The following is an 18973-nucleotide window of genomic DNA, read 5'->3' as shown; positions in this document are numbered from 1 at the left end:
CGAAATTCGCTTATTTGATCAACTAGGTCGTATGGAACCTATCCAGTGTAAAATAATCTTCTTCTCACTATCTTACAGCCTTACAGGGCATATTTTACAGGCTATAGGACTTTTATTAAAACAGGGTAAAGAGGGTATCTCTTCTCTCACAATTCTTCTGCCTATTCTACAAAGCTTACCTCAAAAATTAAACGCTAGAACTTCACCGAAGTCAATCCGTCAGTAATCCGTCAGTAGTCAGTCATGTTAGAAGTTTTTCACCAGAGCCTATATGATTGCATGGAATTGATGAGTATGCTAAGACTAAACATTTAACACCTCTTCTCATTCTCAAAAATCTACCAAATTAAATAAAGCGTCCCCCCTCTGAATAATGACAAAAAATCGATGTTCCAAGTATTCGTCTGTGTCGTGTGGTCTTCTTCTTCTTCTTAATTCTACTTCCTCATTTTGTTTGCTCAAATTCTGTTGCCTGATAGAGTTTGTCGTCTCATGTCTATCATCTACTTCACTTTCACTATTTTCCTTTATTTTTCTTCTTTTTTGTTCTCCTCTTTAGTTTTATGTTCTGTTCTTTTCTGAACTTTGCCGGGGTCGTTCCTGTCACAATAACATTTGACTGTTTCTCCTGATCCTTTCACAATTACAATCCAATCTTGGTGCACTAATTCCATTTACTCAATTCACAAACAATTAACTTCTTTATCCCTATCTCCAATCTGGGCCCATAACCTGTTGGAAGTATTTCATTGGAGCTTACTTGATTGTATGGAATTTACGAGAATGCACGACTAAACATTCAGCAGTTCTTCTCATTCTCATGATTTCCACCAAATTAAAAAAAGCGTCCTTCCTCGGAATAATGACAAAAATCGATCAAACTTTGGCGTGGTCTTCTTCTTTTTTTCTCCTACTTCTTAATTCTACTTCTTCATTTTGTTTGATCTGTTGCCTTCTAGAGTTTGTCTTTTCCCACGTATCATCTCCTCTCATGCTTATCGTCTTCTTCATTTTCACTGTTTTCTTTTCTTCTTTTTGTTTCTTCTCTTTACTTTTTTCTTCTGTTATTTTCTGGTCTGTTCGTTTCTGTTCTTTTCTTTCGTCCATTAAACTTTGCCGATGTCGTTCCCGTTATAATAATGTTTGACGGTTTCTCCTTCAATCATTCTTTGTACTGTAATCGCAATTCAATGTTCGTGCCATCCTTTCTTTTGCTTCTTATTCGAAATAATACTCCGTTTTCAGTGTAATCGGGTAATCTGGCACACGGTGCCAAAAGAACGCACTTTTAAACTACGTGAAAGATTAACTCGCACACGCAAGTTTATTGCTGCAAATGCTTTTTAGCCATGTCATCGACTTGCGAGTTCACCTTTTACGTAGTTGAAAAATGCGTTGTTTTAGCTCCGTGTGCCAAATTACCCCACGCCGTTTTCAGTGCGTGTATACTTTGTTTTCCGATTGCCTTTTGTTTCATCATAATTCCATTCCATACAGGTCTACACTAATTTCATTTACTCAATTCACAAACTTCTTCACTACACTCCCCATAACCAATCTGGGCCCATAACCTGTTAGAAGTCTTTCACTAAAGCTTACTTGAATGGAATTGTTAACCAAATTTGTATTTCATGTATGTAACAGCATTTTACATTTTACAATAATCACGTAGAGGTATACGCATACTAAATACCCTAATTATTCCTGATTGGCTGGAAAGGCTTGTAAAGGCTGATCAGTATCCTTCGATAGTTGTACTGAATTCGAAATTCGTTTATTTGATCAACTAGGTAGATTATGTACAAGTTTAATCGACAACATAATAATTGTAACGATAGAATTGTCTTACCGAAACATTTTCATTGGAAGTCAATTAATATGCCTAGCTCTACATCATACAAACGATACAAGAATGATTTGCAAATAATTCGTTTATAGAGCATAGACCATAAACCTAGGGTGGGTCGAATTTTACATTTTATTTTAAAACGCCTGGGCCTCGATTCTCATTCGTTCGTAAGAATTCGTAATTTGACAGTATAAAATCCCATAAGAACTGTCAAGGTACGAATTCTTAAAGTTACGAATGTTTCGAGAATGAACGCTCTGACACTTGCATTACGGATGTCCATCTGTGCGTCTGAATCTCTGAATCTTATAGAGAATCTGGGGCAGACAAGTTTTTTTTAAATCGCTTTAAAATTACTCGGATGATTGCTTCGTTTAAGGTCTGCAGGGACGCAGGGGCCAGTCATTTTGAAATAAAATAAAATTCAAAATTCGACCCACCCTAATACACACAACATTTTTCGTAGATTTTTTATTTTTATTTTATCGAAACAGTCAGCGGTACAGTTGATACACATATCGTCATAAATAGCAAAATATCCGAAGCCCATTTGCATCGTGAATAAATAAATTTGTTAAAATTCACAGCAGCTGTGCATTTTTAAACGAAAAATTCAATAATTTCGATTTTTTGTGCTTGTTTCGACTCCAACAATATTAATAAATTGTTCAAAGGTCTCAATGTTTCATTTCAATTGATGTAAGATTTTGATTTGATTGTTTTAAAAAGAGAAACAAAACAACATAGGACTATATGCCACAACCGTTCACCTATCTGATTACAAGACAAGATCAAAAAATACGAAAACCTTAACATTTAGATCAGGGTCAACACTAAATTGTAGGTCCAAATGGCCAAGATTCATGTAAACTAAAAATTAATTTTTTATGAATCCCACTGACTACACGAATGAATCCTCCTGGCGTTTAGAAACGGTTAGTCATCTTATCTGCTTTTGACAAATATGAGAAATGGCATTATAACGTAGTGACCGTTTCATACGAACCCAGTTGAAAATTCATTGAACGGCAAGATGACTGTATCGCTAAACACAAATCGCCATACATGGACCAGACCACGGCCCATTTGGCCAAAGGACCATTTCAAATCCAACGAATTTATCGGCGAGAAACCATTCATTCCGTCGTTCAACAATCGAAACACTATTCCCGACACTTGGATGCTGCTGCGATGGGATTACTATCGCATTTACGCGAAAGAACATCGGGCCTACATTGATGAACGACTGGCTCGCGAGGCAAAAATGAAAGCTAAAGCGGTTATAAAGGACATCACGGGCTTGAACAAGAAGAGAGTTACGGTTGAAGCGGAACCGAAGGAAATGTTCAAAATGGCTAGGTAAGCCCAATGAGTTTAGAGACTTCGGATCGGTGGACATTTACGCGAATTTTTTCAACTGAAAGATTCAAAAATATCCCGGCCAAGGTCAGTCATCGAAGATGCATTGCATGTGCCCATAAACGGAATTCGGAATAGCTCAATGGATAGTAATGTAAATTTCAAGTATAGAACGGGAATCTTTGGAGCTTGTCCAGCTTGCATATAATTTTGTGTTTGTAGTGAGTCGACTGAACAGTCGATTTTAACCAAATCATGTGAGTAAATCTGGTGCTTAGAAAAACCCAATTTCGTTAAACAATTTAGACTGGCTTTGTAGAACAGCAGACACGATCTCTAATGAAATGTTCTTAGAACTGGGAATGCCTGGAAAAATATTTTTGTCAAATTTAAAGCGGTACTCAGGGATGCAGACTCCATGTCAAGTTCGATTCTCTACTATCGAAGACCTAAAGTAATTGCCACCGGTTCTGTTTTTACAAAAAGCTTAAGCTTTAAACTTCTCTCGCAGTTCTCTCGTTTAATTGACCGATCTGATGGTCCGTTGCCACACCGTAACGTTATAAATATCGAATGTCCTACTTATGAATTTATAGAGCCTACGTAGGAAGTAGGTTGGTAGTGGACCATTTTCGCAGGAGGTAAATTGTTATGTAATGGTCAACTTTCGCATGGGGCAGTCGGTAAAGATTTTTAGCACTTAGCACATAGTTTCGCACTTCGCTTGAGTAAGGGCGAGCATTGACAGCATTATTAGTTCATGGCTTGTCCTGAAATGTCAAACTTGCAGTTGACTTGCAGTGTATGCTCCCTGTTGAAACGAATCAATCAATCATTGGTAGCATATGCAAGGTTTGACACTTTATGACAATGTGAAAAATGCGGAAAAATTAGAAATTTATCGTTAAATCAAGAGTAATATTGTAAATCAAGAGTTACTAATCTTTTGGTCGACATTTTGTGCTGCTGTTGGTAGCGACTTTTATTATTGAAATTCGAATTTCCTCTTACCATTTTTCAATCAATCTCATTCTTCTTTTTATTCAATTCAAATTAAATGTCATTAGTGCCTAGACATTGCGATTGATGAAATTCTTAGCCCATTACTTCACGCCAAATACCAAAACTATTTATGAAAATAATATGCAACATTCATGCCCAACAATATCACAACAGTGGATCCAATGTAACTCGATAATTTGGGTGTGATATATGCGGCACGATGAGTTGCCGATTTTGTATTTTCATTGAATGACTTCAACTCATAATTATGTTTGGTACATTTCGGGGAGAAAAAAAGCGTTTGTTGGTAGCCTGATAATCATTTAAGTTCAGTTTCCCAATTTGCATCAAATGTTTCGGTTTTCGGTTGGATTTTTTTTTTTTAAGAGAGAGAGAAAGCTTTTTCGTCTTAGTTTGGCGATAAACGATTCAATTATATAATATGCTGCACAGTGATCGGTTTTTTATGGCTTTGCTTCAATTGTTAAACTTTTAATCATCTTGGTCGATTGTTGAACGATCGAATGGACGTTTAACGGAATTTAGTTCTTCTTCAAATATTTTTTTCGCTCTTCATTTTCGTATCTAACGTTACCGTACCACAAAGTCCGTTTGTTCATTACGACACAATTTTTTTTTCTCAAATGGTAATGTTATGTCATCTAACGTGTGACGATCTAATATAACTAGATATAACTAGAGAGGTAATTTATTTGGTTTCTTTCTTTTTTCGCTCAAACAATTGGGTTGCACTGAAAATGATTATGTTAATGGGTGCAAAAATTATGATCATCTTCACATGTTATCTCGGTGCTGATTCATAATGTGGCTTGTAAGAAAAAAAAACGAGTGTGTGAATGACAACGAAAGTGAATTTTTCTCATCGTCTGGTCTGCAGATCGCGCTGTATTAGGCCAACATTGAAGCGTTGAATTATATTTTTACATCATTCAAAGGGAACAATACCGTCCTTTACTGTGATCCTATCGTGGATAACGGGTTTGGTTTGATGAGGCGACATTACTACACGGTCAATATCGTCAGTAACGATATTATCGTTTTTTAGACGATAGTATCTTCTAAAAAACGATAGTATCGTCTAAAAAACGATAGTATCGTCTAAAAAAATATCCGCTGGACGATATTATCGTTATTTTCTTTTTCTGAACAATTTTATCATTATTTTGGACGATATTATCGTCCTGGGCGATAATTTTTGGGACGATAATATCGTTCTGGACGATAGTATCGTCAAGAACGATAATATCATTTTTAATTTATTAATTTTTTTAAATTTGAGACGATAATATCGTCCAGGATGATAATATCGCTTTTAATTTATTTAAAATAAAAATTCTAGACGATAATATGTTTAAGAAAACGATAATATCGCCCAGGACGATATTATCGTTTTGGACGATATTATCGTACAGAAAACGAAAATATCCATTAGATTTTCTAGAACGGTAATATCGTCCAGAAAACGATACTATCGTTTTTTGAACGATAATATCGTACAGAAAACGATACTATCGTCCAGACAATATTTTAGAATTTCTCAATTTAGACGATATTATCGTCCTGGATGAAAATTTTTTGGGCGATAATATCGTTTTTTTGGACGATAGTATCGTCTAAAAAACGATAATGTATCGTCTAAAAAACGATAATGTATCGTCTAAAAAACGATAATATCGTTTTTTAGACGATACTATCGTCCAAAAAACGATATTTTCGTTTTTTAGACGATACTATCGTCCAAAAAAACGATATTATTGTTTTTTAGACGATACTATCGTCCAAAAAAACGATATTATTGTTTTTTAGACGATACTATCGTCTAAAAAACGATAATATCGTTCCTGACGATATTGACGGTGTGGAAATGTCCCGCCACCGTTTGGTTTAAATTGATATACTGTCAATTGTGGGTGGGTCGAATTTTACATTTGATTTTGTTTTAGAACGCCTGACCCCTGGTTGCATTTAGGATTGTCCAGCGAATCTTTTATGGAAGATTTTCTTTTATTTTTATTTTTCCCAATTTTTCCCCAGACAGTCAGGAAAAGTTAAAAGTCAGACTTTTCGATATTTTGTCTTCGTGCAAAACATTAAAAAAGAATTTGCGGTACAGAAAACATTTTTTATATTGGAATTCCAAAATTGGTAACTTTACAGTGACAACTAAGGTATTTGTCGCAACAAAAAATTCAATCAGCCTGACCGCCTTTGACTAAATTGGATAATTTGAAATGAGGTCGCACTAGTCGAATCTGTAGCAATCGTAGCACGCAATTCGCCAATTCTGCATAATTTAAACAGATCGCAGCACCATAAAATTAGTCCGATATTTCATTATCATTAATTGAGTGAATCGAATATTACTTTAGGCCGAAAAATGTGTGTGTGTGATTTGAAATCTCCATTCAGTGTAACGAACGAACAAAAAAATATTTATCGCAATCATAACCGTGTATTGCCAAATTAAATATCTCTAGATTCTGTATCGTATGTATCTCATCATCTTCATACATCGAAACTAATTAAATCCAAAAGTAAGAAGAAGAAAAAATCATCAAATTGCATAATCTCCAATATTTGGTAAATTAAGAAACTGACCAAAGAATATTACAGCCGAAAATGAAGAAGAAGAAGAAGAAGAAAAATGGTAATTGAACGAATTTCTACATAGCCAAAGCATTTTTATTATTACTTATCGTGACGATTAATTCAATATTATTAAGACTCCACAATGACTGAAACGAAATGTGTAGAAAAAAAAGTTACTTTTGCTTATCCGAACTAAAGATGTTTTTGTTACTACACCACACACACACACACATATCATCAAATAATGATATTCCTAAATAATAACCTCTTGACGGGTTCCATGCAAAGGTACTGAACATTTTGAGACCCGCGCGAAGTACGGTAGTCTATAGATTTCAATATGACGCCTGTTGACGTCCCGAATAATTAGGCAGAATAGGGCCTTCTGAGAAGGCAGACGATAAGTCCTTCATAAGACCATCATGCCTTGCATTGGATATTCTTCTCATTCTTTTACGACAAGAATAGTAGATTACGCCTTTGCTTAGAACTTCTTACTTTGCCAGGTGTGGCATTTGTAACTCGAGCCGAAGACGAGTGATGCAATCACACAATCTTGTTTTAAATAGAAATTGTCAGCTTACGACGTACTGGTCATATGTAGTTTGGGTTAGGACCAGTTCGGACTAACCTTCGAAGTTAGTGTTCAACAGGTAGAACGATTGCTAAAACGACACTAAACGTTTTACTGACTCCTGTCAGAATATCAATCGCTCGTCGTGTTTTAGCAATAGTTATGTTACGGGTAGAAACCAAGGTATGGGTGGAAGTAATGGCATTCAGACACGCTAAGCCTAGCACAATAGTTCGATGCTAATGACAATTTTTTTTAAATGGTTGACTTCACATGACAGATGGGTCATGTTTCTTAACAGTTTTGTGATTTTGAGGTGGCGTTTATAGCGAACTTTCATGGCACTGCACATCTGATTCGGTTATATATGACATTACCTCCGCCCATATAACCTTGGTAGAAACCTTGGCGTTTTACTTTGTACTTCTACGTTAGATCACTTTCTAGCAAAACTACCGGGAAATCAGTTTTAATGTTACTGACTCAGTATAGCTGAAATTTGAGTACTCGGCAGGCACACACTGACAAAAAAGTTTCGAAAAACTCAGCCGTTGCAGGTAACTTTGTCTCCAGGTAATCTACTTCTACAGCTGTAGCGCCAAGGCTGTATACTTTGGGGAGGTCACGCAGACCGCCATTTTATTAGATACGCGGGAACACACCACTTCTGATGACTTTACATATACAAAAAATTCACCACATCATCAAGACGACGAGAATCATCAGAGTAGGTGAATTTTTGTATGAAATCGGCCATTTCATCATCAACTGTGGTGTGTAACCCGCGTATCTGTATCTGCGTGACCTCCCCAAAGTATACAGCCTTGTGTAGCGCCCCATACAAAAAAAATACAGCTGCGGCAGATAATGTGGATTACCTGGAGACAAAGTTACCTGCTACAGGTGAGTTTTTCGAAACTTTTTTTGTCAGTGTGTGCCTGCCGAGTACTCAAATTTCGAATAAATTTTGATTGTTCGATCGATAGTACAAGGGATAAGTGAGTAGAACCCATAGTGGAACTTCGACTCTTGAGCCTCGTGGGCGCATTGTCGGGCGATTGATAGTCTTTCAGAAAATTTACGTCAACAGACTCATCTTCCATCCGTACGGGGCCAACAGAGCTTCAGCCGCTAACATCTTGCTTTATTATTAATTTTCGTATTACAATAAACAGCACACGATGTTTTAATTGTATGGATATGGAAATGTAGGGCATCCTCTCAAAAAAATGTTTCTTTTTTTTTTCGTTTATTATTCATTTTCGATGTGCTTAGACTCTCCGGTACGGCCACATTATACCATCTACCTCTTTTGCATATGTAACGATTACCGTTCGAAAACATTAACCGACTTTGAAGCACAGTACAACAAACAAAAATTGTTTTTTTTTCGATTCTCGAATTATAAATTATATTTTCGTACATCTTATGGTTTTAAACAATGTGCTTTTATGGCTTAATAAGATAGTAAACAGTGTGCAAATAAGCCATTTTATTGAATTATAATAAAATGAACGTGATGTAACTACTGTATTATGCTATACAACATGCATGCATACCTTCTTATTCCATCAGTGAAAATAATAAACGCAAAACTATGTAAATTGTTGATATGCACCCATCATCATTAATGCGATGAGAGAAGTTCAACCAACAGGAAATTCAAGTTCAATTCGTTATTTAATAAGTCTCTTCTGACCGGACTCAATATTAAAGTATATTAAGTACAGATTGAATAATAGTGCATTACAATCGCAACATAGAGTTTCTTGCTTTGATCACGATGAAATGACAACAGATGGCGTTGCTCCTGCCCCATAGATAGAATGTTTATGTAGGCCTGTTTCATAGAACATGACAACTGTCAAATTTGAGGTTCAAATTTTTCTGAAATTTCCGAAATACACATTCTACCTGTCGGGCGAAAACAACGCCATCTATCACAAAATTGATACCTCGTGTGAATTACTATCGCCGCATGTAATCTACTATTGTTTTCTCCACTCAAATGCAACGAGAAGTTGGTGTTTTGTTGACGCTCTCTGTGATGACAGTTCAGGTGAGAAAATTTTTATTTTCTCAACTATTGTTTCTCATTGGATGACAGAAGAGTCTTGCGACGAAAAAATTTATCAATAATGTCTCGCTCAAAGCCGGTTTTTTGCATTTTCTGGAAGCGAGACGACAAAGTACTGTCCAGTCTTGCTGAGACATTTTTTATGTAGGCGTGTGTGATACATTCCTCGCCTTCGGCTCGAACTACAGCCTTCCCACACTGCTCAACAAGAAATGCCACAGCAAGACAATAATGCACTATTTCTCTTTGCAACTGTCACTTTGTTTTGGTTGGTTTGTTTCGTGTATAAAAACGGGTTTTCACGCGACGAACGGATGAAAAATTATGAGTTCACCTCGCGGAGGAAAAACGAAATTCTAAGTCGAACGAATTATTGTTCTGAAACTCTTGTTTCACTATTGTTTCAATTTTACTATTTTTCACTTGGTAAACAAATAACTATTCATTGTACAGCAGCAACGACTTATCAATTTCATTAAGTTCATCTTTTTGTTCGATTTCTGCAATTTTCGCAAACAAACAATGAAGTAAGTAAATGGGTGCCTCGTTGCGAACGATAGAATTGACTATCTTTCAGAGGATTTGTTTCCCTAATTTCGATTTCATTGGATCTTACGTATAATTTGAATAAACTTTTATAATTTTTACAAAACACAACACTAATCATCGCTTTAATCTTTAAAGCGAAACAACAATACTTACATGCTGGCTAATCTCCACAGAAAATCATCATCAAAATTCGATTCAAGATTATTCATTAGCACGATAAATGCCAAAAAATATTCTCCATTAAAAACTCGGTATAATGATCGTGAGTAAATATCTACGAACAGCACAAAAATAAGAAGACGAAAAAATAAAATCTGTGTTTTGTTATGCATTCATACACCTCTGAATATAAAAAAGAGGATTACTATCGTTACAAGAGCATGTACACCCATAGTTAATAGCAACCATAAACAATTAGCAAGTTTTTTTTCCTTCGTCTCTTCTTTTAATCTCCGAAAGGTGAGAGATGATATTTTATTACATCATTTTCATGTAAAGATCTTTTATTAGATGATCTGGGCACAGATTTCTTTCGGACAAAAATTATTCTTCTTAGAGTTGCAATTTTATGAACATGAATTTTTGCTACATCGACCAAACATTACCATAAACCGAGGGCAAACCACTCAAAACAGTTGCAAAGATTTGCATGCGAAGAAAAAGAGTTGCACCAGGGGGCAGATATTAGTAAATTTCGTTGACAAAGGATTTTCAAAAAGACTGAAGATTTTTGAAGATTTTCAAGAATAAAAATAGATTTGCACGCAAAAGAAATAAATTCTAATGTTTTCGAAGCGATTACCTGAACTAACAAACAGACAACTACACAACCACTTAAATATAATCTTTTGATCAAATTTACGCACATCAAGCAAAAGTGCTTCGAGTGACAGCTGTCAAATAGAAAACTTCATCGACATATTTTTACAGTACACAAATTTTGTATGATACACCGTCCAATTTCATTACAATGTACTTCTCATGTTTTCAGTACGATGATTGTGAAGATCCACATCGTTGACATCGTACACAAAATCGATTTCTTCGTCGCCTAGTGAAACTAAATTTTGACAACTCTCATGGCAATACACAAGCTATTTTGCTAACTTGTTAGTACATTTGAAAAGGAATTCTCTGCAGTTCATTGCTGGAATCCTGTAACCGTAGTTGTTCTGTGCAGTAGAGAACAGCGACTTTGAGCTGGAAAAAATCTATTCACTTTACAACGCGCTGTACGACAACAAACATCATGTGTTCCGCTTGCAGGTTAAGCACGTGTTTGTTGTGTAGTGGATGATGTTTGTCGTCGAACAGCGCGTTGTAAAGTGAATAGTTTTTTTCCAGCTCATTGTCGCTAGCTCGCTACAAATTAGATCTACGGATTGCTGTGATAAAATATAGATCCGGACGAACTTTTAGAATAAAAATCAAAAATAAATAGAAAATTGACTTGTCCATGTGAATGCATTCACAATGGTCGCCATTTTTGACGGGGCATTATTGTTGGGAATTACTGTTATTGTGGGGCATTATCGTTTTCGTCGAAAAAAGCTGGCGTCCTCTATTGGTAAAGCTTGTTATTTTCCCAAATTATCACCAAATTTTGTTGATTTTATTTACATTTTTTGAAAGAAAACGAGTTACATACGAAATGTTTACATCATTTAATAATCATCCGATATTACAAATACGAAATGAGTTGCATATTGAGTGGTTTGCCCCTCGCTATAAACCATATACCACACGTCAGTCTCATCATTGAAGAAAATTTTTATTTATCGTGCAGATTAGATACATCGTCTACACGTATACAACAAACTTTCACTAGATATATGTATATGAGGCCACGAAGGACACAAATTGTATTTATAGCTCGGTGGTAAAACTAATGGATCATCAATTTGAATCGTGCATCATCCATATCGAAGTGCTAGATATGATTTAGATATAATACGCGAGAACTTTTTTTTCTTCTTTTTATTTCTTCTTTGGCTATATGGCTCGGTTCAAATGATAATCTTTTTTTTTTAAATAATATTTCTCGCTATTCGTGGTTCGGTTTGATTAATTTATGGGATGCTGATGCTGATATAAATTTTTATGTCCGCTTTTTTATGGAGGTGATGATGAGAAGATAAATATCACATTTTAATGGGTGGTATATGCGGTTACTGTAATTTCGAATTGATCGAACGAAGAAAAGAAGAAACAAACGAAAACAATTGTCGAAAAGAAAACGTCGTCGTTGTCTCCTCGTCTTAATTTTCTCGTGTTATTTTAATGGTTTTTTTTCTGCTTTTGAGTTAGCAGATGCGATTATGCAAGTCTCGATAATATATTTCTCCTGATGATGGTCCAAAGGTATTCATTTTGTACAAAATGTCTAATGTACGGTACACGGACTGCAATTATGTCATCTGTTCCATAAATTAAATTGCATCCGTCATAACAATAAATTTAGATATGGTATTCAGTTGTATATACGTACAACCGCATGCCTTTGATGAAGAGAGGTTTTTTTTTAAACTTTTTCTTCTTTCGTCTGGCCATTCATTATTTAAGTTTAGTATCCGGCCAATGCCTCTATGTGCATTTGCACAGCGCATTTAGAAGCTATAAAATGTTTGCGGTAACGTAATCACAAAAGCTTCCTATACCATAAGTGTTAACTGTAATAGCAACGGACTTCTTTTTTGGCATTACAAAATCTGAATGTATCTTCGATGAAATACTTTATTTCATAATGAGTCAATAGAGTTTATGAATCGCAATTGTGGTTATCTCATTTCGTATACCAAGACTAGGCTTGTAGGCTACTTGTCGGGATCGAATATCGAGACTTGTAAGGGAGCTTGTGTGCGGAAAATGAAGATCATCGAAAACATCGAAAAACATCGAAAAACATCGAAAACATCGAAATTCGGGCATGTTCGGTCGGTGGGTCCGAAGGTGTTCGAACTTTGTGTTTCCGATGGCGATATTTTGGAAAGTTGAGAAGAATGTCGAGCATCCAAAACAACTGAAGGTTCAGATGGTCGAGGAGTGTGCATAGCATTCCATAACATTACTGCTATGTAGTCATTGTTACAGCTACTCAAGAAAGGCTTGATTGGAATGTTTTTCGAACATTAGGCCTTTCCAGATTTGTGGCGCCTGTGCTAGTCGACAGAGGTTTCATATATAGTATAAACTAATAGGCGATAAATAACGCCCAACCAATACTTATTACTTACACACAACAATCACTTCATTTAATCACTTTGTCCATGTGAAGACTTTGTTGATCTAAATGTAAATTGTAATTACATAAAGTTCACTTGCTCCCACAAAAAAGGAACGCCACCTTCACTTTAAGTGTACTGGCTGTACTCACTCAGTTCATTTTCATCTTACAACAAAAATTGAATGAATAATCAAAAAGTCGTGAATTCCATTTATGATTTATAACTCTCCGCGGTGTGAGACTCTGCGAAATTACCTTCGCTTTTATTCGCATCAGGTAAATTGGTTGACGCATTTTATATCGGTAATTAGACCAAGTGAACAGTAAATGATAAATGGCTGTTTGGTTCGGTATTATTAGATGGATGTTAGCTTTTGATGGATACACATGAGCATGTGTTCTTCTTTAATTTCGTTTCATTCAAACATCATAATTGTTATGCACGAGAGTAAAATAAGAAATTTATCGCAAAAATCGTTGGCATCAAAATCCGAATAAATTCTTCTCCAAAACCATGCATGGTATTTTTGCAATATTTTTCGTATTCCATTCAAGGCCTGGAACTGTATTTCCATGTGACGCAACATGAATGTGATGTGAATGTGCTGAATCGATCTTGAGTGTTTGTCTTTTTTTTGTCTGTAGGAAATTTCACTACTCTCGCTTGAATTTTGTTCCGATAATTCACACACTTCCGAAAAGAGCAACTGATGCAAACTTTCCGATATCCGAAGCTTTTCTTTAGACAATTTTTCAGGATTTTTTTGGATCTGGTTGACGTTTTCACCACTTGTTAGCAAGCATGGCTCTCAAATGTAATAGATTTTTTGTATAATTCTAGTACATTTCTAGTGCATGACGACATAAAATTGTCAGCGCTCAATTTTTTGTGAACAAACTATCTGTCGATCTGTCAAAGTGACGTTTTAACATCAAACGAAAATAAACAATTTTGTGATCACTTCGCAGATTTATTTTCGTTTCACGTTTAAACGTCACTTCGACACTTTATTCGGACTTTCAATTCTTAAATTCTTAGGAATTCCAAAAAATTCATAAAAATTTTCCGAATAATAGGCCCTGTTCAATATCGCTAGCAAATAGAGCCCAAAAGAAAGAAGTATTGAAGAACGCTTTTATAGGCTTACTGGTTGTATGGAAATTTATAGTCGATTCTGATGATTCTATCATTCCAACAAAAACGTCACATTCTGTCATCATATAGACAGCTAAAACAACACTTTTCTGTCCCAGTTGTGTCAATTTTTGTTCGAAATGTGACTTTTTGGAGCTCTTGAATATAAAATAGTATGTTACATACGGGTCACGTGACATAATCTACTGTTGTGTCAAGTCAAGTCATAAATGAAATTTCGACAGAAAATGTATGGCCTACCCGTCAAAATTTTCAGCCCGAGTGGAAAAATGTATGAGCATTCCGACTGTTTGTATATTTGACTTTGAGTGACATACATTCAATAACGGTCGCATTCCTTTTCTAACGATTTAATCGGTAGAATAGACATCATAAGAGACATCAATTTAAACGAACCTTCACTGTAAATCAAATTTTTTTTCGAAAAAAAAAGAACGACAACAAACAAACGAACGACTGTCTCTGTTGCAATCGTGCATAATTGATAATTTCTAAGCAGAATAAACTTGCGCCATATCTTCAATAAAAAATAATTCACAAAAATGACTTTAACCTTTAACTGTTTCTAATTACCGAAAATCCAAAACCGTATCACACACATTCAATATACACGATTAAACAATTACATTTCTGTTAAAATCCCAACGAAAAGCGTGTTGCAACAGCCGAAAAACGACATAAAAAAATAATAATTTTCGAACCGAAATTTTTGCTGTGTTTCGTTAATTTTATTATTCTTCTTAAGGTGCCCCTTATAGAATCAATTAAAAACAATAGACAATTCGCATCTATTTAAAAATACATTAATATCTTTGGCACACACACATAACGCACACCGCATCTAAATGGTTTTAAATAGAAAATATTTTAATTGTCGACGTTGCCCTTCAAAAATAATTTTTCTGATTTTTTATCTTCAATTTTTTTTCGGTAGCAAATCAACGGATTTTCTCTCACAGCAAAATTTTGATGGCAGAATAAAACTGGTCATCAATTGGATACAATATGAGCAGCAGATAATTTGAAATTAAAATAAATAAATAAAAAAAATTTAATTACTAAATTATGCTCTCCGGTTTGTTTTTTCTTTCTTCATTCCATAAGAGATGCCATAATAATCATAAATAAATAGAATTTAACAAGCTGCTAATTAGCCGCATCGGTAATGGGAATTTAACAACTTTTCAGTTTATAATAGTACGATGTGAACAAATTTCATAATTCACAGTTCTTAATGTTAATTCATTTTTCTTTTTAACTGGGTGTAACATTGTTTTATGCTGATCGCAGCTATATATTTCATAAGCAGATATTGTGGATACTTAAAGATTTAAATTTGCTACCGGTACAATCACATCTTTGCCGTAAATCAGTTCACCAGGGCCTATTGTTAGGAATTTAATTCCATAAAATTCTTTAAAAAATTCCTAAATTTAAGCATTAAAAAATTTAGGATTTTTTGTCAAAAAATTTCACGACGAAAACAGTCGAAAAAATTTCGCGTTTCAAATAACGCATGAAAGTGAAATAATTGTCGCGCCTTCGTCCTAACGTTCTTCAGTAGTCGGTATGCAAAGTTTCAAGTCTCCAGGACTCCCCGCCTGGGCTCCTATAGAGAGACAAAGAAACAAACCAACCAACATACAAAAGAAACAGCCACCATACAGCCAAACAAAACAACAAACAAACAAACTAATCAACAAACAAACCAATCAACAAATATACAAACAAACAAACCAACCAACAAACAAAACAAACAAACCAACCAACAAACAAACAAGAATTAAAAATAAATAATCACAACCAAAACATAGCTCTTCAATTTGGATGCATCAAGCAACACAACACACTTAGAAGTTAAAAAAAAGGACAAACAAACAAACCAACAAACATTATTATTATAGATGTGCTGCATGTTCGTAACGTTCATTTAGTTTGTTATTAAATCACCTAGAGCTTGAGATGTTTTTTAGAATCTTTATGGTGTACAACAAACTTGATGATCAGATTAAAGCCAAAATGTCCAGGAATTATATTCCCCGCTGAATGCAATGAAAGTATAAACCAGGTATGGTCTGTTCATACAAATCGCTGTGTCCTCCGCTACATACAAAGTTTGACATTCGACAATACCTTTCGTTGACGTTCATTGGTTGAATGAAACCAAATTTTTGAAAATCGGTTCAGAATTACGCATGTTATCGTGCCATTAAGCGTTAAAGACATTCAAGTATTTTCCTTTTTTTTTGCGAAAATTTTATACATTTCAGAAAATCGATTGTAGAGAACTTCAATAGGAAACCTTCGTTGGCCTGTAAGAGGCGGCACATTTTCTTTCAGTACTTCATCCTTTACGTTTTTTTTAGTGAAATAACTTCACTCTGGTCAATATCATCTAAAATATCATCAGTGTGACGTTGGCTCACATAAAAATAGAGCGCTGACATTAGTAATATAGACCTTTTAAGTTGATAAAAAGACTAGATGGTCTGGAGGGATGAATTGACAGCTGACAGCTGCAATCGGTTCGCTTTTCATTGATTGTGTTCACTATCGTTGAATAAAAGTGAAAAGTGAACGATAGTGACCAAAAGCGAACCGATCACAGCTGTCAACTGTCAAGACCTCCAGACCATCTAGTCTTTTTTTCAACTTAAAAGGTCTATAATGTGGAATGTACTAGAAATGTAATAGAACGAAAATCTATTACATTTGAACATTAGATTCCAGACATAATTTTCCTATCCATATTTTCTGACGTAAGACCCTTGACTTAATAATAAGAGTCAATGGTATTAAGTGTCTTTCACATGTCATTTGGCTGGACAGAGTTAGTTCCTCATCACAAACTTTAATATAAAAAAAAACTAAATGGAAATGTCAAAAAATCTTAAGATCTAGAGGTTTTATGAGTAGAGGTAGGTGGCGCTGTCGATCAAAGAAAACCACTAAAATATATATGTGAAACCAGACATGTTGAAATAATGACAGCGGCACCTTGACCATCTCTCGAGTGTAGCTATATGGTTCTATGGATGACAAAGCCATTTCAGGATCGATCAACGCTTTTTAAATCATATTATCCTTCACCCTCCAATCTGTTTTACTATCTCTTTCCATACAATCGACACATCATTGGAGAATGTTTTCGTTAATTGTTTCTTTCTGCATGAAATGGGTATGCCCCAATATACAAATGAATTACTTTAAATTCGTTAAGCTTCCAAAGGTATTTCATGGAATTTATTCACATTTATATCGGAACGATGTACGCCGCCGCGCCAATGCAAATCAAATATTCACACGACTTTCATACAAATTTTGTGAGATATTTTCCCTACGAATTAAAAGCGAACGAGAAAAAAAAATTAACAAATCTTTAATTACGTGTACTTATAGTTTGTGTGGTATGTCGGCTATGACGAAATTTATAACTTTTAATGAAAAATGTTTTTATTGTCGAAAAGTAAATGGTTTTATAATTCACAAAAATTCTGTTCAAAGAGATGTTTTCGGTGGATTTCGTTTTTTTGATTGATGTCGCTAAAACAAAAGAAGATGGAATTGGCAAATCGTAATTCGGTGCCGTTATGTTTATTGTATTAGTCGACCTTGGGAGCCGTAATTTTGTTGATGGAACGGTACAATTAGATATTGATCTTGCAAAAAATTATTTAAAGACAAATTTTATCAAGGGATTTGATAGACCAAGTAGGCCCTAGAAATAGACAAAAAGGAAGCTCACTCGATCCAAGGCTGTGTATACATTTGAGTAGGTTGCGTCAATACTGATACGCAGTTCACAACCAACTTTTGATAATAATATGGCGGTTTTTCATACTAAGAATTCACCTATCGTGGTGATCATCGTTCGAAAAAGCTTTCGATTCAGTGGAAACATGGTCGATATTGGACGCATTAGACGAATGTAGAGTAGACTCAAGGTACTCCAACACAATTCGATATGTGTACAAAAATGCTACTTCATGTATAAAACTTCATAAGAGCACGGAGAAATTCAGAATTGGCCGAGGTGTAAGGCAGGGTGACACCATTTCACCGAAATTATTCACGGCGATTCTGCAGAGTATTTTTAGGAAGTTAAACTGGAGTAAAATGGGAATAAAGATAAATGGAGAGTACCTGAGCAATCTCCGCTTCGCTGATGACATTGTACCGATAGCAGCGAATCTAGGTCAGGCTCAGCTTATGCTACAACAGTTAAGTGAAGAGGCAAGCAAAGTTGGCCTCAAGATGAACTTATCGAAAACAAAAGTCATGACCAATATCGGGGACGATAGAGAAATCAAAATTGGTGACACTGTCATTGAACGAGTCGACAGCTATGTATATCTAGGACATAAACTGAAGTTAGGTCTGGACAACCAAACTGCAGAAATAAGACGTAGGATTGGTCTTGCATGGGCAGCGTTCGGAAAACTCAGACTAATTTTCAAAAGCAAAATGAATAATAGTCTGAAACGCAAAGTTTTCGACACTTGTGTCCTTCCAGTGCTCACTTATGGAGCGGAAACGTTAACTTTAACAAAAGCATCCGAAGATAAATTGAGAGT

The 18973-nt window shown here is 35.2% G+C and overlaps 2 protein-coding genes across 2 annotated transcripts in view; both read left to right on the top strand.

The window, feature by feature from the left end:
- The window catches only part of LOC119074360 (mucin-5AC), a 114907-nt gene that overhangs the window by 45353 nt on the left and 50581 nt on the right, over nucleotides 1-18973 (top strand). The window lies entirely within an intron of this gene.
- Nucleotides 2827-3509, top strand: LOC119074365. Its single transcript, XM_037180468.1, has 2 exons — nucleotides 2827-3208; nucleotides 3274-3509. Exons 1-2 carry the CDS (start codon nucleotides 2883-2885, stop codon nucleotides 3344-3346), a joined length of 399 nt encoding a protein of 132 aa, XP_037036363.1. The 5' UTR covers nucleotides 2827-2882; the 3' UTR covers nucleotides 3347-3509.

The sequence above is a fragment of the Bradysia coprophila genome, unplaced genomic scaffold (assembly GCF_014529535.1).
Source record: "Bradysia coprophila strain Holo2 unplaced genomic scaffold, BU_Bcop_v1 contig_151, whole genome shotgun sequence".
Lineage (NCBI taxonomy): Eukaryota > Metazoa > Arthropoda > Insecta > Diptera > Sciaridae > Bradysia > Bradysia coprophila.
Note: the sequence above shows the minus strand (reverse complement) of the source record. Positions and strands in the feature narration are given on the sequence as shown.